The 24,415-nt window shown below is 42.5% G+C and overlaps 1 protein-coding gene across 1 annotated transcript in view; it reads left to right on the plus strand.

The window, feature by feature from the left end:
• The window catches only part of LOC147724585 (fibrocystin-L-like), a 505,554-nt gene that overhangs the window by 307,670 nt on the left and 173,469 nt on the right, over window positions 1–24,415 (plus strand). The window contains exons 54-55 of the mRNA XM_086918064.1: window positions 10,998–11,157; window positions 19,148–19,316. Coding sequence (XP_086774190.1) covers window positions 10,998–11,157; window positions 19,148–19,316 — 329 coding nt within the window. The remainder of the gene's footprint in view (window positions 1–10,997; window positions 11,158–19,147; window positions 19,317–24,415) is intronic.

A 24,415-nucleotide genomic window follows, 5' to 3' on the forward strand; every position in this document is an offset into this window, starting at 1 on the left:
ACATTTTTGTCCGGCTACTATAAATTTATGAAACACAGTGTGTGCCGGCCGCAAGCTATGGTGCAGGCGTATAAGTATAGTTAGTAGTGCAACTAATCAGGTGGAAGAGAACTGCTTATGCACAAGGACTCAGCCCTCCTCCCCAAAACTTCTCACTATGTCTACCATGAAGAGCTAGGATTCAACTAAATCAAAGACTGCATTTGATTTTGTCCTGCCTTAGTATGGATCACTGTGTTGCAGAATCAGAAACTCACTTTGTAAAGAATCGTCATCAACCATTGTCTTTCCTGTGATAAGGGTCTCAGTATCCGCAGGCTCGCGTATGTTATGAAAACACTTTGTGAGCTGTGGGAGCCAACTTTCTTTAATGATCCAATGACCAGACAATGGGCAAACAAAAAGCTGTTAAAAGCTCTGTTTTAAGAACAAGCAAAGCTGGAATGGATTAAAGCAGAACATAAGAAATCTACCGCTCTTGACTATATGCAACTAAAGCATAGTAGCAGTCTGTAGCAGTACTTAATTAATGCACAGGGATGCTTGGAAAGACTTTTACTGTTTCGCTTCAAGGCAGGCACAGCCATTTACCTGTTTTGCTTTCCATCTAAAAATGTCACATTTTTAATAAAATTGTATGCATTTTACAGCAAACAGTATAGGCCAGTATTTCAATATCTTCAACATTTGCCAGATTTGGATTGCGGTTATCATGAGGGGACCTTTTTGAAGTTAGCTATTTGCTCTAGGAGTAGCATACACTTTCACTGATATCTCCAGGTAATCAAGTACTTGGATTGTAATGGCTGCACACATTTCTATCTCAATTTTGAAGTTATATGAAGTTCCATAAGGTTTTATCAATGTTTTAGTGTTCATATTAATATTTTTTATATGAATTGATGAATGTTTAATTTTAATGTATTTAATGGATGTACCTTTATGGATGTTTAATCATTCATTAAAGATAACTTGATAGCACCCCACATGACTGAGGTTGGCTAGCAACGAAAGTTAGATTCCAACCAAAGATATTTTTGAAAACTAGACTACTTTGATGGATGCTCCATCATCCAATGAAGATAAATTAACTTGACGGCATTTCACATATGTAAGTAGATTTATCACATGCAACAAGAACAGCCAAGAACACACCATGGCAAGCTCACAACCTTTGATTCAAATTCATCGATTTTTGGAATGGATATAGCTGCAGTATTTTGGACTGGGATTGACAGGCACTAAATGAGACCCTAGACATTTTTTTAAACCAAGTCATCCAGGGAAGTCCAGGGACCAATAGCTTAAATGGATCCCTTGCTTGTTCTTACCCAGAATGCCCTTCAAATGTCAACGTTTAGCAAAACTCACTGAATTTCCTCACATCTCTGTGAGGAAACGGTTGAGAAGATGTGTGGTTCAGCAGAAAATGGTACCCCACATATGTGAATGAGACTTTCATCTGTAACAAGAAAGATCCAGGAACGCACTGGGGAAATGTCAAAATATTTCAGTCATTCTGTGGTTATGGATAACAGTAACTTTTGGACACTTAGTCAGCAGACATTCAGGAAAAACTACTAACCCCAAATATTTCTAAAGCCTACTGGATTTGCATAGACTGTAAACACATGGTCAACAAAATGTAACCAGTCTCTGAATAATAAACATTCTACCACAGTGGAACTAAACATATACACTAATTTTTGCTTTCACTATTAAGGTATAGTTGTTTGTTGTTTTTTCATATACTTGCAATAGTAAACATTATTAAAATAACAAATAATTCTTTGGGAGTCTTATTTATCCCATTGACCAAGATCCCTAGAAGCCTCAGAGGATCCAGAATTCAATGTGTTTAAACATTACAAAGCAACATAGCAAAAGCTAGGCTAGATGTTTGAAACAAAATACAATATCAGGCCACAGTGGGCTTGGGTGCCACATTGACAAATAAGAAGAGTCTCCAGTAGTGAGGGTGCTGCATTTCTGGTAGCCTCTAAGCACACTCTAATCCTTTTGGTGGTGCCTCAGCCCTTCTCGAGCACCACAAGGAAAATTATTCAAATAAGACAGTACCACAACATAATGCAGCACGTGTCCAACTAGTAGTGACCCCATAGAAGCAGATGTTGGTTTGTTTTTCCCTTGTTTGTTTGATACACGCACTTGCAGCAGGTTATTGTGTGCTGCTGCCTCTACCTATCAGACACCCATGAACTCAAGCAGTAAACCATGTGGCACTACATTTAGCCACATGGTCTTTTTCTCTTCTCACTGGTCTGGCACACTATCGATGCTGACTGACTGGGAATTCAGTCAGCTCCTGTTCTCCTACTCAACTGCGGTGAGCATAATGTGAGCAGAAGCAGGGTGCAGTTGAATTCCTGGGACTGGAGGAGCCTTCGTCTTCATAGGCAAATGTGGTCAGGCTCAGGGGCTCTCTAGGTCCACGAAGAGATGGTTACCCCCACTCTAATGGGAAAGTGAAAGGGAAGTGTGCCGTTATTATGGCTAATGGTATGTGGAGACCCAATTGTCATTGGGCTCCCCTTGCTTATATTGGAAATCAGCTGTTTGTGAAAGAGGTATTCTTGACCTGGCTGTTCCCCCTGCCCTTAAGGGACTCACATAGTTGCTGAAGACTGCCTTCCACGAGCGTCTGGGTAAACTGCACCTATCTCTACCATAATAGGACAAATTGTCACACAGTTTGTTTATTCTTGCTTTACTGATGGCATACTGATTTTAATCACTCCTTGGCACTGCTGCTTCTTTTTTTGCACTTGCAATAGCTTGTAAGGTTTGGGGTCTACTATTCTGACCCTTTGATAATCACCTGACTTTGGATCTTGCTGAAGTAGCACCCCTTAGATCATTCTCTCTGCCTGCATTCCTCAAGCACCTACAGCCTTTCACGGCTAGCAGGGTGCCTGTAGTAACATAGGGCACACCTCCTATTACATCTCCAGTCAGGACCCGTCCACAGATGTCTAAGGGAGCCACCTTCCATCAAGGTACCCAGAAAGTATACCCTCTATCCAGGAGGAAGGTGAGGAGTCCAACAAAAGTCCTAGAAGTACTAGTCTAGTCTTTGCACTCCAGGCAGGAGACATGGATATGCTGTAAATACTTCCTTCTCCTATTCTTTTCAAAGTTTATTCCCTTTTTTCTGGGGTTTATGGGCCATATGTATCAAAATGTTATTTTGAGATTCTCAAATTATGATTTACAGCGAATTGCAATTTGAGAATCGCAAAATGCTACGTATGTCGGATTTGCTAATTTAGCGAATGCCACATATTCCTTATTTGGGAATCGCAAATTGAGAATCGCAAATAAGGAATACCTTCCCATTCATTCCTATGGGCTAGGAGGCCCATAGGAATGAATTGGAAGGCATTCTCAATTTGCGATTAGCAATTAGAGAATCGCTAATTGAGAATGCAATTTCAAGGGTGGCAGGGTGTCAAAAGCACACCCTGTTGCACCCCTGCAATGTGCATGTGTGCACATTTAAGGCATGTATGTGCACCATATGGCACTTAAAAAAAATGCAAAATACTGCTTTTTTAAGTGAAATCGCAATTTACCACCATCTGGAAGTTGTTGGTAATTTGCGATTCCTTAAGGGCACATCGCACTTTCTTTTGTGCTTCTTACATTGGATTTAGCAATTTCTTAAATGCAATTGCAGAATAAGGAATTGCAAAATTTGCGATTCATTATTTTGCAAGGGGGACTTGTGTGCTACATTGCACACAGCTAATTTGCGATCGCAAAAGCTGAAATTCTGTGAATTTCAGCATCAGCGCTCGCAAATTAACTTCATACATATGGCCCTATGTGTTTAATGGGAGAGTTTTAGAAGATAGGCCTTCCTTCCCCAAGCTAGAGATGCCACATCACCTTCCCATTCTTAACTGAGCTGTCAAATACCCTGAGAATTTCCAAGATGGCAATTTCACTGAAAGTTGAAAAAGACCTCTCAAGTAAGTATCACTTCTCTCAGCCAGAACTAGTTTCTCCCCTCCATGCCTTTAAAGGGAACTCATGTGGTGACAGGTGGAGGGGTTGTGTCTGCTCTCCTTATGTCTCACTAAGAACAACATTCCCTGTATTGTTAGACAAAAACAACTAATCACCTTATGGAGATTTGTACCTCTGTTCCTTTCTCTTAGAAGAAAAGGCTAATCTTTCCAAATGGGCTTACTGTTTGGGGGAGGCTTTGAACAGCCAGTTGCAAAAGTGTATAATTAAATTGCTACAGAATGGCCCTGAATTTCCTTATATCTTTATCAGGGAAATATTAACAATTTTAAAATTCATGAACACATATAAGTCCAAACTGACTGAATATTTAGTTTGGTACCTGTTAAAATAGAGGAAAATGCTTTGGATTTTTTCTATGTTGGGGCACCTTTTACCGAAAGAGCAAGAACATAGTGCTGGTGAAGGCAAGATACAGCTTACGCGCAGTCCGTATTGTTAATGGTTTAGCTCTCTGCTGCTACTTTGCTTTCAGTGCTTTTAAATTGTAGTTTATTGATTGTTTTTGTAAGACTTTACGTAATCCCTTACTGGGGAATGTGCTAGAGTATTGTTGACTCACGTCACCGCCTCCGCAGCTGTCCTGCATTCACGCTCTGTATCCGGGCCGCCACAGCATCGCCGATTGAGCGGAGAGACACAGCCCCTTCCCCTGCCACATCAGTTTCTGCTTCCGCACAGACATAAAAACCGATACAGAACGAGACCCCCCGATGATTGTGCTGGTGAAAGCAAGGTACAACTTGCGCATGGTCCTTTTTTTAATGGTTTAGCTCTCGGCTGCTTATTTGCTTTTAGTGCTTCTAAATAGTAGTTTATCATTGTTTTTATAAGACTTTACGTAATCCCTTACCAGGAAGTGAGCTGGAGGATTGCTGACTCCCATCACCGCAGCTGCCGTGCATTCATGCTGTGTCTCCGGTCCGCTACGGCATCGCCGATTGAGTGAATAGACACAGCCCTTTCATGCAGCGGGCACGCAGCCGGCGCGCCAAAGCCAAGCCCATCTGCACCCGTCCGTGCCTGACTGGGACCAGGGGCCACAAACCTTGCCCAGTTAGCAACAGGTCGCAACATATTTACTAGGGAGCAACTCCTTGCACTTAGGCCCTCAGACACACCGTTGAATGAACCGCAACTGGATCCCACCAGTCCACTTGGCACTAGAGGATACAGTCAGACGAGTGGGCTATTTACTCCTCCTTTCAAGGATGGACACATACGAGCTCTTAAACACCAAAACTCTGTATGGCAGTTTGGACTAATTAATGCCTGGTCAATACCAAAACACTCCTTGGACATCAGGAACCTCTTAGAAAAGGATTCCCTGGATGCACTCTTTATTACTGAAACCTGGCTCAAAGGTAGCTCAGGACCAGACATTGTTCTTGCTCTTCTTCTAGGATTTCACATTCACAGGTTAGACCGAGAGACCCAACTTGGGGGTGGGATTGCTATTATATCAAAACAATTCCTTTAGCTGCACCATGACACCACTTTCACTACCAGGATGTGAAAGCGCACAGTTCCACATTACTCTCTCTCCATCCTGCACTTATTCCAGAATCCTTGTTTATAGACCGTCGGGCCCCTGCTCCTCCTTTTTAGAGGCATTGACTGACACTTTAGCTAGCCTGGCTTTAATGAAAAATGCCATTACCTTGCTAGGTGATTTTAACATACACTTTGATGCACTGGTAGCCCCTTCCACTAAAAGAATACTCGATGACATGGAAGCCCTTCAGTTTACTCAACTGATCTCTTCACCCACCCATCTAAAGGAACACAACTTAGACCTCATTTTCTCAAATGACCCTCAGGTCAGGGTATCAGATGGTACCCCAGTTGGTCTGACCATAACTTAATCAGATTTGGGCTTCCCAAACCGGTTATACAGTCTAGGGACAAAGCTGAGTCCATCACTATTAGTAATTGGGCCAGGATTAACTCGGACTCATTGTCAAATACCCTTAAAGGCTCCTTGCCTAACCTGAACAGTAGCCCTGATGAGGATTTTGACCAGTGGGAAAATTGGATCAGTCAGTGCCTAGAGATTTGCGCTCCTCCCCAATCGAGGAAAGTTCCATGGTTCACTAAACACTTGCTATCATGGAAGAAGCACTGCAAGAGCCTGTAAAGGGATTGGAGAAAGGACTTCATTCCTGAAAAATTAAATTAAAAAATCTCTATCAGACTCTTTCATAAAGAGTTAGAACTGGCACAAGCCAAATTTTATGAGGAGAAAATCAACCAGGCTCTTAACTCCTCGAAGGAACTGTTTAAAGTAGTCAAAAACTTGACCGCCCCTCATGCAAATAAAGGTTCCCTGAAGGTCACGACAGACAGATGCAACCAAATAGCTTCCTTTTTTCATAAGAAAGTGACAGGCATCTTTGGTCTATTTCAAACCGCCACCCACTGAGCTCGAGAAGAGCTAGATGTGGAACCCGTTCAAACATGTACCTCGAGTCTGACACACTTTCTGAAGCTTGAGGAGGAAGCTACCCTAAATCTGCAGAAGGCCATATAATCAGGCTCACCGCTAGACTCCTCCCTGCGGCATGCCATCCTTAAGGTGACTGACATCATACTTCCTCCTTTGGTGAAGATTCCTATTAAATCGCTCGAGTCAGGGTCGGTTCCACTAGCCTGGAAGCATGCCATAATAAAACCAATCATAAAAAAATCACACTTGGATCCCGATGTGTTTGGCAATCTATGGCCCATATCACTTCTCCCTCTCCTTGGCAAAATACTCCAAAGGCACGTCAACCAGACGCTCACTAACTATCTGGAGGAGAACAAGTTACTCCATCCCCTGCAGATGGCTTTCCACAAATTTCGTAGTACAGAAGCAGCGCTCCTAGTAGTTACAGAGGAACTTAAAGCTATTCTAGACAACGGGGGTCAGCCGCCATCATCCTACTTGATCTCAGTGCGGCGTTGACACCGTTAATTATGCCATACTTAAAAACAGATTGAGGTAAATAAGCATTCAGGAAATAGCATTAGAATGGCTATGCTCCTTTTTGGACAAGCGGTCTCCAAGTTTTGGAACAGGACTGTCTCTCGGACAGCCTACCCATAAACTTTGGAGTCTCACAAGGCTCTGCCCTTAGAACCACATTAATCAATGTCTATGTAAGGCAGCTTGCCACCATCATGCAGAAGTTGTGTATCCTGGGTGTATCGTATGTTGACGATACCCAGCTGACTGTCTCCCTGCCCCAAGACCATAACCAGGGTAACATCCAATTCGGTCCTTGCCTGACCAAACTGGCCTGTTGGATGTCAGATAGGTATTTAAAATTGAATGGTGAAAAGACCGAACTCATGATCCTAGGCAATAGGGACATTTCCAGGCTATTGAACAACTGGCCAGCCTGTATGGGTCCTCTACCAGTCTCTAAACAGGTGAAACCTAGGCATCTGGTTAGATAACTCCCTCTCTATGAACCAACAGGCAAACAAATTGTCTGGTATCTGTTTCGGACTTCAGAGAATGTTCAGGGAGATTCTGGATCTCATTCCAGAGCAGCTCAGGAAATCTGCCTCACAGTCTCTGATAGTTGGCCGTTTGAACTACGGGAACTCTCTCTACTTGGGCTTGCCTAAGTTTGTGATGAAGCAGCTTCAGCCAGTAAAGAACTCAGCAGCCAGGCTCTTACTTAAACTCCAAAAACACACATCAGTGAGAGAACCCTTGAAACAACTACATTGGCTCACAGTCACCGCAAGAGGGAAGTTCAAAGCCCTCTGCATTGCTCAGAGGGAAGTCAACAATAAAGGTCCAGAAAAACTCAGACTCATGATTTCCGCTCGTGTCCCAACTTGGCTACTGAGGTCCTCCCACGCTCATTTCCTTCACACCACCAGAATAAAAAGATCCAGATGGGGAGGCAGATCCTTCTCACATCTGGTTCTTAAGATGTGGAATGAGCTGCCTCTGGAATTAAGAAGTCAACAAATGAGCTGGCTTTTAGAAAGAGACTGAAGACCTGGCTGTTTCCTAGAAACCACTGGTTAGCTCCTCTCTTGATCAAGGCTCCTATCGTCAGAGCGTGAAAGCCTCCGGGCAGCCATGCGCTTTAGAAATCCCCAAATCAAATCAAACATTTACTTTACCACTGAGCTACCCTTCAATCATAAATAAAGAGGAACATTTCTTTTTTCAATTCCCAATTGTATATTAGGCCTGAGCATGCCACAATACATTTATTCTGGGATCCCTCTTTGACACTGTAACCTGAGTGCTGATACCGGGCTGAGTTAGACAACAGTATTCCACATTCAGCCTGCAGATGTCAGTGCCTGCTTGCATGTGCACATGTGCTCCTTTGTCAGTAGAGCAGAGCCTTTCAACCCAGCTGCACGGCAGCAAAGCTTATTGTAAAAGGTAGTCACTGGCAGTCGCAGATCAAACCCATTTTAACAAAAGCTTACAGTGCGTGAGACTTAATTATGAAGACTTGGAACCGAGATCCAATTACCTGGAGGTCCAAAACACAAAAACAAAACTTCGGGTAGGGGCTTTTGGAGTCAGAACCCACTTCTTCACAGCTGGTTTATCAAAAAGGCTGATTTGCATTAAGGGTCTAATTACAAGTCTGGCGGTCCAAGGCTCACCAGACTCACGGGGACGAGGCAGGCCCAGTCCAGCCACCACCACACTAATGTACCAACCGCCCCATTACAACTAGGGTGGTCGAACAGCCATTGCATCGCTGCAACTGCCATGAATCGGAAATCCCTGGTGGTAGCGCGGTGGTCTTGAGGCTGCAATTTGCTTGCTGGGACCGCAGCGGTTTCACATAGCATATTGCTAGTTTCCTCTCTGCCAAGGTTTTCATGGCGGTTCATATGCCTTGAAAACCATGGCGGAAAGGAAACAAAGGGGGCCCAACATGGCTCCCTTGTGCCTCAGGGCCATGGGGTGTATTAAGGGGGCAACTTTTGTGCCCCCTGTGTGCATGCACCCCAGTACCTGCACTGCATGGACTTCACCAGCTCATGCCTTGCAAGTACTGTCCTTGACATTACCATTGCAGTCCCTATTTCATAGCACCACTGTGGGACTGCCAGGAACCCTCTGCCAGTGACAAAAAAAAGAGACATAATCTGGTGGGCAGTGTGCACACAGGTATGGCGTTATGGGAGTGGGCCACTGGAGTGGCGGTTCCGCAGAGCCAAACTCGTAATCAGGTCTAAGTGTTCCCAAGTGTAATAAATGATCTAAATGGTTAAACAAAAGAGCCAGATGATAGAACGATCAACAGTAAAAATGTCATAGACTGAAAGACCACCTTGGTCAGAATAATGGTATGTTTTGCAAATGAAGCAATGCAGGGTATTTGACATCAAAGTAATATTTATGATGTCTCATCTCCAGTAAATCTCCACCAAAGAATCAAGTTTTAATTTATAAGCGTCCTTCACATACCCTCTCCTATCCAAATAACGTATACAGGCATTAGTATTTCCCCTATTCTACTTAAAGTGCTTGCGCCACACATCATTTATAGGGTATTGTAAGTGTTGTTTTGCAAGTGCATTATCCCATTTTGTACATATATGATCCAAATTGATACAATCCTATAAAGGTACTTTTCGGTTATGTAATGTTAAGCAAGGTTGGTGACTCTTAAATTAGTTAACAAATTAAATGTAATGCATAACACTTACATTGTTCTCAGATAAATGTCTTTTATCAGCTAGTCCTGTTTACAAAATCAAACTCTCTTCAAATTCCATCTTGCATACTCTAGGTCCTAGGTGCTACAGCCCAGAACTACTCTTTCTATTTTATATTAATAAAGATACTACATTCTGCATCTCTGATCCTATTTTCTTTTAAAGTGATTGCTTCTCGCTCAACCTAGATACGTTCCTCTGAAAGAATTGTTTTGTTTTTACTCGGTACCGTCTGCAAGTATCTACAGGTAAATAAAATAGTTGTGTGTAACACTCAATCTGGTCCATACAAGAAAAGGTGATATTCATACTACTGAGGGCAATTGAGACATGCTTCCAGTATTAGAACACCACCCATTCAAGAAGGGCACAGACTCACCAGATGACAGACTTCCATCCTCATATTGTCTGTTGGAGTACCACCAAATTAGCACTGGTGGTGGAATTACCACTGTAATGTGTGGCCATGGTTTCCCATTTCAAGAAAAGTGCCATCTAAAAATGGCAGCTTTTACCATTAAAAATAAATATGTTCTCACCTGATCCTAAATATTTTCAAAACCAACTGCACCAGCCACTATCTGAAACATAGGCCAGATATGGTATGCTATTCTTATCATGTTAATGGATCTTTTTTTATCACAGACTTTCTTGGATTACACCTTCAATGTACACATATATTGTTAAGCACTTTAATACTATTGTAACACAGGTGGTCAACAATAAAACGGTCATCTGATCTGAATAGTACAAAATGGTGTCTGCAGCCAGTGTTTAGTTTACCACTGATATTAATATCCATCAGCAGAACATGCTTCCAGTCTCAATATCATGCCACCATCAGCATGCTGCTAGCAGTACTACAGAAACCTCTTTCCAGCGAAGAAGAAATTCTGAGTGGGTGTTCAGATGCGAATGTTTTATTAAAGGTCTTGCTGATAGTTAAAATGATAGTACCAATATAATCTTTAATGTGTTCTTTGCCTATTAGCTAACTGTGCTATTAGTAACATTGTAAAGTCCTTGTTCAACTTATGCCTAACCGTCTGTTTTCTGTCAAACTAGCTCTTATGTATTCTGACCCACATGTTTACTGACATGACGGATATGTACCCTTCATCCATATTATTGATTACTGTGAACTATCAATACATTTTCGGTGGTAATACATATAATAATGACTATTTGTACAGCATTAAAACGTTGCCAACAGTAATTTGCAGTCCATAAAGTATTTTCTTGGGTCTGTCTTGCAGGCTGAAGACTATGTCATTATATCTCACAACCTCACCCAGAAGCCGGATATGTTTAACATCATTGACGTGAGGAACAGATCTGAACTGCCCCTCACTTACAGTTCAAACTTCAACGGAGACTGGTACTTTGACAATGGCACGACAACATTGAGCTATTTAGGTACCTTGAGAAATTATTCCTAATGTTAGTAGAAGCCCATGTAAATGATCAATGTTATGTTTAAAAGCAGTTACCTTGATAGACCACTATTTGTGGGAGCCTTGATTGGGAATTTTAATGTAAAAACACCTTTCATCATACAGTCTGCCTTCTTCACAAAAGTCCATCCCTTTTTTAGGTGAACCAATTTATTTACGTGTGAGATTGCTTTAGTTTCCATTTGACTGTGTGCACTATACCAAAATGTTTTCGTAGTTCAATATAGATCTTGCATGTTTGAGAATAAATGACACGTTTAATGTGAATATGCAGCCAATATTTGTGTAAGTTCACTACTTTTCGGTATTCAAAAAGGCAAACTTAGACCAATGGTCTAACTTTACAACTTTTTGGTATTCACAAAGGTAAACTCAGACAAAAAGTCTAACTTTACTATTTTTTGGTATTCACAAAGGTAAGTTAATACTAGCAAAGTTAGACTTTTGGTTTTAGTTCACCTTTGTGAACACCAAAAAATATAATGTTATATGTTTGGTCATAGTTTACCTTTGTGAACGCTGAAAAATAGCAATGCTAGATTTTTGTTATTAGTTTACCTTGTGAATACCGACAAATAAAAAAGTTAGACTTTTGGTCTGTTTACTTTTGTGAATACCAGAAGTAGTAAACTTACAAAAAAGTGTACGTTTACCTTGACGAATCAGGCCCATTGTCTTTTGACAGTGGATTAGATTCCAAGTGTAAGGCACAGTAGAAATGTGGAGGCTATCCACATAGGTGAATTTATACAAGAGTTAATCTACATATTTAAATTTACTGTTTTCATACTTTCTGATATTCACAATTTATGAGTGTAAGTTTACTGCAAATTATAGACTTCCACATTTCCACTCCCTGAATTAATTTACAAATGTTGAGTTACTACAAGTAACTTTTAAATCTCTGCCATCAAGGCCGAGTGCTCCCTATAGCAGAGTAAAGAGAAAGTATAAAGTTTCTTGAACCTTAAAAAAATATATAGATATTAATGTAAATTAACTTGCATGTTTATTTTATTTGTAGGGCAAAATTAAAGGGATACAGCACTATTACCTTACATTTTAATTAAATATTTAAGTCACTTAAAAATATTAAATTAAAATTATGTTTTAAAGATTTACAATAAAAGCCCACCTAAAGTTAAATGTTTAAATGTAGTTATAATGCATTAATATGTATTAAGCATTATGCATAAAAAATATTTACATTAATTAATGTATCCACAATTAAAGTTACATTTATTTATAAACTAAGAAAACAATTAAAATGTTATATTAAAATAAAACATTTTTTTTAAATTAAACATTTATTATTATCTTTAACATTATTTCCTATGGGGTGTTGTTTTAAGTCGCTGCCACCATTTTTTTTTCTTTGGGAGCATATTGCTGTACTAAACTCCCCCCTTGCACTCCTTAATCCCCTCCTGAATCTGTCCCAAAAGCCCTCCTATTTGAAAGTAAACTAAATTTTCACCCACTCCCCCATCCCTTTACATTTAACACTAAAATATAGGCATACATATATGGAGGTCAGAACACATATCTCCACATAGAAAATATATGAGAGGCAGAGGCGAAGACTTATGCCGTAGGTGAGTGAATCACAGTTTGTCGTATGTGAGTAATACTACTAAACATATTAGAAAATATAGTTTGTAAAGAGGTCCCTGTGAGTTTGCTCATCGAAACCCGATGTAAGATTTTGCAGAGCTGCAGATCCTCCCCAATGTTGGAGGAGCATTGCCACACTGGCTCAGAGCCAACATCTGAAAAATAAAACAATATGTTACTTTTGTTTTATTTTCAGCTGCTGGATTTGAGCCAGCGTGTGCAGGGAGCAGTGGGTCGGGCCATGGGAGGGGCAAGGAGGAGTGGTAAATGTGCACTTTTAAGTGCACATGTCAGTTTGGCTGGCCGCCTTAGGCCGTCAAACTGACATGTGCACTTAGGTTTCTCCAACCCGGCAGTTTTGCACAGTCGGGTTGGAGAAACAGCGCAGACTCCCTGTCCCTGAGCGAGCGTTGATCATGCAGGCTGAGGTCAACTCCCATGCTGCTCGTATGCTTGAGAGCAGGACAGGGATTGGATGGGGAGTTCGAAGCTGTCCCAGAGACTGCTCCGACCAGGAACAGAAGAGCACGAGGTGTCCGGCAGCTCCAGGAAGTCTTTCTTTTTTTACTATTAACCCCCCACTGCTTTCTCCCCCCACCGTTCCTGCTGTCCCTCACACCCCAATGCTACTGATGCACTACAAAAGCAAATAATGAGACTGTATTCTGCTGCCCCTTGCAGGCTTTTGACTTTTTGTTTGCTGCTACTCTCAATAGGGTGCATCAATAGATTGCATGTTTGTGACTTAATTATGATTGTGTGTGACTGCACATTCCACAACTGTGCACCTGTTTTAGTTTGGAGTTAGCCAAGACCTTTTGTATTTACTGAAATATGTATAAAAAACTACCTATTGGGGCTTTCAGCCACCTCTCTTCATCCATTTGTCTGTTGTGTTGTCATTCACATGTCGCTTCTGCCCACTACAGCATAGAGCATGGGACAGTGGGTTGGCCTACTTAAGCTGCTGGTTAACTTCACTTTGAGTGACTGCATTTTGCTGTCTCACACGTACACAAGCTAGTTCCCTTCAGTATCAGCGTTTTTGTTTTCACTTTATAATTATTTTTGTGGTTTGTGTTTAGAGCCTGATGGCAGGTGATAGGAGGACACTTCTGATACATATTCCAGCTTTATCTGATCCAGTCTCTTGCCAAAGCTGGTATAAATTCCTTTTGGAATGTTTTGCTGTTCTGGCTGCTGCTATTTCACAGCATACTAGGTTGTGCCCATTTGAAGATGTTCTGTATAAGGTTCTCCTCTATTTACTTTTATCTTTCTCTCCTCCTTTCTTTTTTCTTTCATTCTGCCTTTCCTTCTCTTTTTCCCTCTTTCCTAACTGTTTCTTGTTTCTCTTTCTTTCTGTCTTTCCTTCTTTCTTTCTTTCTTTCTTTCTTCTTTCTTTCTTTCTTTCTTTCTTTCTTTCTTTCTTTCTTTCTTTCTTTCTCCTTTTTTCATTATTGCCTTCTTTTGTCCCTTTTTCTTTCTCTCTTTCCTTCTTTCTCTTTTCTTTTCTTCTCTTTCTTTTTCCTTCCTTCCTCTCTTTCTTTAACTCTCTCTTTTCTTCCTTTTCTATCAATGTCTATTTCCTTCTTTCTTTCTTTCCTTCTATCTTTCCTTCATTCTTTCTCTTGCTTTCTGTCGTCCATTCTTGCTTTCCTTTTTTCCATTCTCTTTTTCCTTCCTTCCTTCCTTCCTTCCCTCCCTTTCTATCCTTCTTTTTCATTCTCCATTTATTTTCGTCTCTTTTCTTCTCTTTCATTCCTTCTCTCCTTCTCTTTCCTTCTTTCTTTTTCTTTCCTTCTCTTTCTTTCTCTTTCCCTCCTTCTCTTACTTTCATTCGATCTTTCTTTCCTTCTTCCTTTCTTCCTTTCGCTATCAAAGGCAGGAGGCTGGTGCCCAATCCCAGACTAAATAACTTTTTTTGAGCCTGTGTCTGTCAAAATCTTTTGACTTTACTAAAATAGTATGTACATGAACGCAATACTTATAGGGGTTTCAGGCAGATTTTATCCTTCAGTCTGTTGTCATTTACATTTTTCTTCCACCCACTGCAGTACGCATTAAGGGGCAATGTATCAGCCCACTTCAGTCAAAAGCTGACTTCACTACGAGTAGCGTCATGCCACTCTTTCACCAGGAACACATCCACACACACAGTAGTTCCCGACAGTGCAAGGGAGTCCTCTGGTAATGTGTGTTTTTTTAGATAATATTTTTGTTCCTGCAGCAAATAATTTATTTAGATTGATGGCATGGAATATTCCCAGACAATAAGGTTTTGCAATACCATGAAAAAACAAAACAATAATTACCTGAAGATACGCCATTGCTAAGCTCTACCCCCTCGACCCTGGACACCACAACAAACCCTGCCACCACTCTAACCCATGCTCCACAGTAGTACCTTTCACCTACACCCACTAGCACTTCACCTGCCACTGCACACACACCAGCCCACCGACCAGCCTCACCCTGAACACACCTCAGACGCTACCTGAACAAAAACACCAACTTCCATGTGACCTTCTAAAAACATGCTTACTCTGAAAGCCTTTCACTGAATTATGGGGCCTTATCCCAATCCTTGTACTCAACATTGTCTTCCTAAGCAGCCTCAACCCCACATCTCGCCCAGACATTGTTACAGCGAATCCTGATAGATATAAAATCAGTCACCAGGACTGCACAAATGAAAGGAGGAGAAACAGCCATCATCCACAAAATCACCATACAGTGCACCACCACCACCTACAACACCACCACCCCATGGATCATCTCAAATGCAAGCTCCAGACGGACCACAAAACAAACATCAGAGGCACCCTTGCATACTAACTCTCATGCCCACACTCCAGCTTCTGCAACATAATCACAGACTTCATTGCTCCCCTTAGCCTTAAACTCTAAGGTCAACATCTTCATCGGTAACCTAAATGTCCACTTCGACGTCCTCAGTGACAAAAACCCTGCCACAAATTGACCCAGATTGTGCACTACGTTACACACACCGCAGAACACATGCTGGACCCAATATCCACCTCCAGCAACCACATCAAATACAGCCATGTAACAGAACTCACATGGACCAATCACTCAGTCATCCACTTCAGCATCTCCAGCCCTTGCACCGTCAACCCTAAGTGGACCAACGCCCCTCATTTGAGGTGATGCAAAATCTCAGAGACCAGCTGGATGAATGCCCTCAACACGTCCAACCCTGCTACAACCACCAGCCTCAAACAGGGAGTGAAAAACTTCAACACCTGGATCACCAATTACACTGGAATGTCTTCATCAAGAGCAAAATCCAGAGAAAATTTCCCAAAAAGGCCAGCTGGTACATCAAAGAACTCTGAACCGCAAAATGAGACAGGAAACAGTTGGAGAGGCACCAACACCACGAGGGAACTTGTCAACATTGTTAAGGAATTCTTCCACCCTGCTGCCAGCGAAAACAATGTCACACCCTCACAGGAGCTGTGCGACAACCTCGCCCACTTCTTCCACGACACGATCTCTACCATCTTAAAAACATATCTATGGACTTCCTCAACAGATATGCCACCACTCTAACTGACACGAAGCACAAACTGACCACCTAAAACATGCTCTCCACCCAGTACACCCCCTTCACCATGAAATCCAACTACCCAGGAGCTCTCACGGACCCATGTCCACACCACATATTGAACCTCAGAAACCAAAGGATTGGCCAGGAACTCACCACTCTACTCATCAACTCTATCACCTCAGCAACATTTCCTGATGCCTGGAAACACGCTGAAGACAGGCCACTACTCAAAAACCCTCTGTCAGCCCCAGTGAACTCTAAAACTACCAGACAATCTCACTGCTCCAATTTCCAGTGAAGGTACTGGAAAATATCACGAACAATCAACTCATGACATACCTGGAGAAGAACCAGCTACTCAATGCCTCCAAATCTGGCTTCACCAGCAATCACAGCACTGAAACCACCCTGATCCTAGACACTGACAACATCCTAAACCTCCTCATCAAGGAGAAACAGCCGCTTTCATCCTCCTCGACTTCTCGGCAGCTGTGACACCAATCCAACCACCAGATCAGCATCTAAGAGAAAGCACTTAGAGGGATCACCTCTTTCCTCACAGGAAGAACCCAGAGGATCCACCTCTCACCTTTCACCTCTGAACCCAAGGAGATCACCTGTTTTTCCCCCAGAATTCATCCCGCGGTCCCATGCCCATCAACGCATATATGACCCCACTGGCCAACATCGTCAGATCCCACAGTCTCAACATAATTTCCTATGCAGACGACACCCAAATCATCCTCTAACTCACCGACTATGCCACCACCATCATAACCTACATCCACAGATGCATAATGAACATCGCAGACTTGATGAAGAACATTCTACAGCTGAACACGGACAAGACGGAAGTACTGATCTTTGGCAATAGCAGCAACACATGGAATGACCATCACCCCAAAAAAGATTCTGTGCCCCTTTTGGTTTACAGCACACAGATGCATAATGAACATAGCAGACTTGATGAAGAACATTCTACAGCTGAACACGGACAAGACGGAAGTACTGATCTTTGGCAATAGCAGCAACACATGGAATGACCATCACCCCAAAAAAGATTCTGTGCCCCTTTTGGTTTACAGCATTGCCCAGCAACGTATTTGACTCTCAAAAGTAAAGTACTTGGGTGTTATTGCCTGTAGATGATAATTACCCGCTCCTGCAATTACGGGACCGAGCTCATGGTAAGGGTGCCTAAAGAGTGAAGTGGGTATTAGCAGTAATTATTGTTCCACAATTGTAGCAAATGGACCAGATGTGCAAAACTTTTTTGAGGTTGCTAACAGGCCTATTTGCAGAATATGCCTGTTTGTGAACCTAAAAAATCATTTTGGGATTTGGAAATCCCAAATTGTGATTCAGTGAAATATTGCAGAATCTCAATTTGGAATTGCAAATACCTGCCTATTCGGTTTTTGGAAGGGGCCTGTTTAGGGTATTGCTTCCAAATTTGGAATCTGAATGGGATGTTATAATGTTTTGTGACTAAATTCTGGTTGCAAAACATTAATATTTTACAAACCCCTTGAAGGAGGTGTTAACCCATTCACAAATAGGAAGGGGTTTCCTACAAGACCTCCTCCCCTTTGAGAATGTTAAAATAAACATTTTTAAAGAGCAGGCAGAGGTCTGCTCTTGAAAAATATAATATAGCTTAACCATTTCATTTTCTTTCTTGAAACAATGTGCTGTATTTAAAACAAAAGCTTGCTTTATTCAAAATAAATCACAGATATGGTGGTATCCTAGCAAGCCACTATCCCTGTGATGGCTGTAATTCTAGGGGGTCGCAAACTGTGACCTGTCTCATTAATTAGTATTCATGAGGTAGGTCGCTACTTAAGACCTGTAAGTGTTTTTTACATCAGGAATTGCGATTTCCTAATTGCTATATGCTAAGAATCGCAATTAGGAAATGACAATCGCAATTCCTACAGTTTGGGAATCTGACCCACAGTCCATAGTTCTGGAGTTCTTCACTAAAACATACACAAGTGCACATGTTCAGAACCAGGTTCTTTGACAGCATTCACTAAATCATGCTTATATTGTGGAGGATCTTCAGGCATGAAGACCACTGCCCCCATCCCATTTAGGCCCCCAATGTCCAGAAGTTCTTTGAAGCACCAAATGTAAATCAACACTCCTGAAAGCACTCGCTAACCTGTTCTATTTCACTGCTCTACAACCTCCCATACTGGCTGCCAAATTAAATAAATATTAATACTGCTACCACCATAGAAATGTATGCCTTCTAGATAATGCACACACCCGTGCCCTGCATAAATGCACACGTTTGTGACACGGGCCGGGTCCCATCCTTATTAATATTAGTGAGGCCTGCTCCCAACTCTTGTTCTGTGGCTGATCCATACTCAGTCCCAGGGCAAGGGAATGACCTTCATGCTTGATTGTGGAGCACAGGAAGATGACGAGATGGAATTTGTGATCCCTTGACTATGCATTTCCCACTTTTCTAGAGTGGTGAGGAAGAATTGTGTAATGTGTATATTTTGAATCACAAATGCACATTTGCCGCAACTCACATTGATGGCTCTTTCCCATATATTTACCCACTATATAAGGCCTTCACTAATTGGAGATCCTATAGCTGTTTGTATAAACTGTGCTAATATGGTAAAATATCATTTTTATTTAATGTGCCTAAGTTTTTGTCATTCGTCGAATACATTCTTTCATTATCATGCTATGTTGCTTTGATAGAGTGATTGTGCTAAAGTGTTCAATGTTGCCATTCCAGTGTCTGGCAAAACCCGACGCTCGCGCCGAGCTGTTCCTGGAATGGTGGATCCAACCATGTCCAATGTCAATGTTGACCTGAGAGTGTATCAGTGCTTTTTCAAGGACTGCGTCGTCCCACCACCGCCGACCAGTGTACCAGTTTCCGAAGACCGTCCTCACGCTTATGAGTATGTACTCTATCTCTTTTAACATTGATGTGATAATGTAAAATGGAGCATTACTGTCGGTTTCTTTCACAACATGAAACGCATAGAGAATTTTAAATGATCACTGGTGCATTTGGGGCCAGATTCGGACATCTCTTAGAGGGAATAGTAGACGGATGGCTTTACGCAACTGGCTCCTTTGGGCTCTGCACTCTCATAATGGCTCAAACCTCTTTCCAGCCAAACAACAGAGTACCTTTTTTGCACTTACCCTACCAACTAGAGTGGGCAGACATAGTTATTGTAGGCACTTTCATGACATTGTATAAATAGCAGCATTTGTGCTGTGACCTCTGAATGACCGACCCTTGACAGGAAGGCACTCGCAGTCATGTACTTCTCCCACTTACTAGGGACAGAGAGCAATTAAAATGAGATCAGATGCCATGGAGAAGAAGAAGGAAATATTAAGAGGTATGCTTTAAGAGGTAGGCTAAAGAAAAGAAGTACGGTACAACATTGAAAAGATAGGGGCTGGACTGCTGGACAGATGGAACAGAAGGAAAAAAAGAAGCATATCAAGGAAAAGCAGGCTAATTGCCTATGAGATAAAATCAAGAAATCATAGTGAAAATAGACAGGCATAGGGCCCAAATTGCTAGAATAAAGATTTACAAGCGCCAAGGAAAAGGCTTGCAACTAGAAAGGAATTCACAAAGGTGACCTTTCAATTGTTAATACTCCTGCAAAATATTACCTCACAGAAATGTAATATTAGACGTACGTACATCTCGCACAAGTGGTTAGGATTGGGCTTTAAGACCTTTTAAGAGAGTAAAATTGTGTCTATTTAAAAAAGCTCATCTCTGACCCTCCGAATGTGCTCGAGTATATTCTCTTGCAGAGTGGGGAATGGTAGAACCCCAAACTTCTAGACCTTTAAAAAAATATTTTCACCATGCAGAAAAAACCCAAAAAGCTTTGGCTTTCTACAATGCAGAATTGTACTGTGCATTAAATTTTGTATTCTGGAAATGCAAAAAAGACTATTATTACAGCAAGTTGAAAATCATAGAACTAAACTCTGTGGATGTAGACGTACCTTTTTGTGAATCAAACCACAGATGTGGACTGTGGAGATAAGTGGTGGAGATGCATTCTGTTGGAATAGGTGCTACTGCTAGACACCTACCTTTATAACCAGGAGGCCTCTTGTAACAAATATTTATGGTTCGGGAAGGCCAGGCACCTAAAACCTATGCATCCAGGCAGATCAGCTTACCTTCTTCAGTTCAAACACCACATTAGACAGGATGCCCCACAAACCGCTCAATCTCTGGGCTAACCTGTACTGCGTAATAACTGAAACCTCTCCTCTCATGCTACATCATAATACCGCCTGCACCTGCCCATCAAATTCCAACATTAAACCTAGCTATTTGATTGCAGAAATGTGTCCAGTAAGGCAGTTTTGGAAATGGCCCTTTTTGCAGGGTTATCCCCAAACTTTTTGCTTTTTCCTCCTATTTTTCCCTGACCTTTTTGTGTTGGTTTTAGGACTCTGGGCACTTTACTACTGCTAATACGTGCTGAAGTGCATATGCTCTCTGTGTAAAATGTGTTATGGATTGGTGTTTCCATGATTGGCTTATTTGATTTGTGTGTCAGTCCCTAGTATAGTGCACTGCGAGTGCCAGTGCCTATACATCAAATGCTGTTGGTGGGCTGCAGCACTGGATTGTGACACCCACGCAAACAGCTCGTAAAGTGTAACTCTGCCCTGCCACGGCAGAGCCTGTGCACAGCCTGGGGCAGCCATGTCGACTTGGCAAGTGCACACACTTGCAAGTCCCTAAACCTTCCTTTTTCTACATGTGAGTCACCCCTAAGGTAGGCCCAAGGTACCCCCATGGGCAGGATGCACTGTATGTAAAAGGTAGTACATGCCCTGGTGTGTGTGGCATGTCCTGATAGTGAATTACAGCCTGCTTCGCTTTTCATTATTGCAAGGCTACCTGTTCTCCTTAGGCCAGAATGGGCAGATTGATTATTACATCCTATAATCCTAACAGAATCAGGGAACATGGTAGGAATTCGAGTTTAGTATGCCTGAACTAATAATGATAAAATACATCTTTTAGTGAAGCTGGTTTTAACGTTCTGTGTTTGAAAATACCACTTTTAGAAAATAGGTCTTTTCTGACCTAACCATCTAGCCCGCCTCTGCTGGCGTGTGTATTGTCTGTCTGCTTTGTGAGTGACAGGGGCTGGGGGAGACTCCAGGAGACCGGGTGAGTCAGCAGGGCTGAATAGGCACATCTACAAATAGATGGGTGAGAGGAGTCGCACCTGGGTCAGAATAGAGCTGGGCTCGCCTTCCACAATGCTGGCTCCACCTCCAGTGGTGCGTCTGATGACCCTGGCCTACACTGACAAAGGAAGAAGGTGCACACTGGCAGAATGCACCCAGAACTGGTTTGAACTAGGTACAGGCCCCTCTGCCTTCAGAGGACAAAGGATTTGCTGGTATAAATACTGGGCCCCAGACCCCAGAGATTTAGATTACTTCTGAACTAAGGAACCTGCCAGGACAAAGGACTGGGAAATCTGGAGGAGGAGTACTGCCCCTATGCTGCGTGTTGAGGGGTTGGCCTGCAGTGGCTGCTTCTGTCTTGAGCAGGGAAAGGACTGGACTGTGTTTTGATCATCCTGCTGTTAGAATTTTCTCCAAGGGCTTGAAGTAGAGCTTGCATCCTGTTGGAAGTCTCAGGGATAGAAAAAACTTCAGAGAACTCACTTGACTCAAGGAACCTGCCAAGAAGAAGAGCTGGAAGAGCTACCAGGAGGAATACTGCCCCTTTGCTGTGTTATTGCTTTGTTGGATTGGCCTCCAGCTGCTGCTTCTGCCTTGAGCAGTGAAAGGACTGGACTGAACTTTCTCTACTTGTGCTGAGTATCTCCAAGGGCTTGAGGTAGAGCTTGCCCCCTGTTCATGAAGTCTCAGGAACATCAAAGGCTTCAAGCCTGACGCCATCTACGACGCCGCTGCCGACCCCCTGTTCTGAAAGGCACCGCAGAGAGGACCGCTGCAACCGCACCGCAACCCTGATCTCACCACCGACGCCTGCCAACGCCGCCACCGAGCCGCTGCTCGCACTGCGACCTGTGGGTACCGCACTCTGCACCCCCTCACTTCACAACGACGCCTTGGTATCCCCGACGACGACGCTCCATGCCGGACTCGACGCCACTGCTTGCACCGTGGTTCGGGGGCACTGCTCGTAAAGTTCTACGATGCACTGCACTCATTCCGCACCGCAGCCTTGGCCTACCGACGCAGGTGCCATCGACTCCAGTTGTCAACAACAGCGCTTCAAGCAACAGCGACGCAGCTGCTGCACTGTGACCTGCCAGTACCATGACGAGAACCGCCTTCGTCTCACACCGCGACCCTGGTCTCACTGATGCCACCATCAGATGCCGCCACGAGCCGCTGCTCGCACCGCAACCTGAGGGAACCGCATGCCGCACCGCTGCACTTTGCACCGCAGCACCCGATGCCTGCCAACGCCAGCGCTCCTGATTCCATCAGAGAGGAGATCGACCTGCAACATGTGTGACAACAAGAGGTCATCGACAATCTGCATCTCTGAAAGGTACTGTTGGCGGGTCTTCCTGACACCGCAGCTGACCCGCGATGCTGCGGTCAGCCAGAACTGTTTGGAGTTGTTTGTTCACAACACCGTGATAGCCCGGACGGAGCTATCGACATCAAGGAACTGTCTTTTCAAGACATCTTGCAACGCAACTATTTTAAAAGTACTGTACTGTGGATTCCTGTCGTATTTAGTCTTGGTTAAGTATATAAAAATATTGGATATTTTTCTAAACTCGTGTGGTGTTAGTTTGTAGTGCTTACATTGTATTACTGTTGGTTATGTGCAAATGCTTTACACAACACCTCTAAGATAAGCCTGACTGCTCGTGCCAAGCTACCAAGAGGGTGAGAAGGGGTTATTTTAGGAGTGTAACTCCCTTATCCCGACTAAAGTGGTGGTTTCCGCCTGGCTTCGGTACAAACCTTAGCCAACCCGAAATCCCATTTCTAACAGGCAGCTACTTCATCATTGAGTTGGTGGGCCCAGAAGACAACACTGTGGTTAGTCCAACCTGAGCTGTCAATAGAAGGCGTTGTTGCTACAATTCCACTTCAGAAGTGCAACAAAATGTCATTTAATCTTTGTACCTTAAAATGATTCCAAGTTTCAAAACATGTTTCTCATTAATTACTTAGTGTTATCCCAGGATCCCCAGAATATTTGAATGAACAATTCTCGTTAACAAGTAACAGTAGTATGATCTACACTTTGAAGCCTGTCACCTTATACTTGGGTAAATAGTCAGATGATCAATGAATCTAAAAGTAGCATTTCTGTCTTTCAACCTATTACAATACATAAATCACTATATGCTCTCTACCAAAGTAAACACATTGCTCTCCAAAGAAACACATCTAGCAAACACTCATCCAGAGTGCCCAGGTCTTTTCATTCTCCTGTTTGTGACTGAATCAAAGACATCCCTGAATCAAACCTTACCCAATCTGCTCACCTAGATCTTCAGCCAATGACTTTAATATATGAAGAAGACATAATCATGCAAATGGAAAATTCCACATCGATATGGTAGATACCATCACAGACACCAACAGCACTCAAGTAACCAAAGTTGGATCTCCCCTTCCAAACTGAAATTCAACTACCTAATTAGTAAACCAAGTAAGTTAGAAAAACAAACAGCCCCTCAAAATGATCATAGTAAATAACAAAAAATATTGGTTGTGATGTATTACATGTTGCTGATTAGATAACTTAGTTTGAGTGTCAACTAAAGTAATCTATGTGTAACTTTTTTAGAGTTTTGGCAAGCTCCCTTGTCCTATTATACTTCTGTAGCTGATAACAAAGGTGCTATTGAATAAGTAATAATACTACCCCAAGTAAAATACCTCTTCAAAAAACTCATATTTTTGGACCTGTGATCCTTGCCATGGTTTCCCCCAACTTTATGCCTTCTATCTTCCTGTTTTTGATGACTTCATTTTGCTGGCTTTAGCACTT

Source organism: Lissotriton vulgaris, chromosome 4_1 (genome assembly GCF_964263255.1).
Source record: "Lissotriton vulgaris chromosome 4_1, aLisVul1.2, whole genome shotgun sequence".
Taxonomy (NCBI): domain Eukaryota; kingdom Metazoa; phylum Chordata; class Amphibia; order Caudata; family Salamandridae; genus Lissotriton; species Lissotriton vulgaris.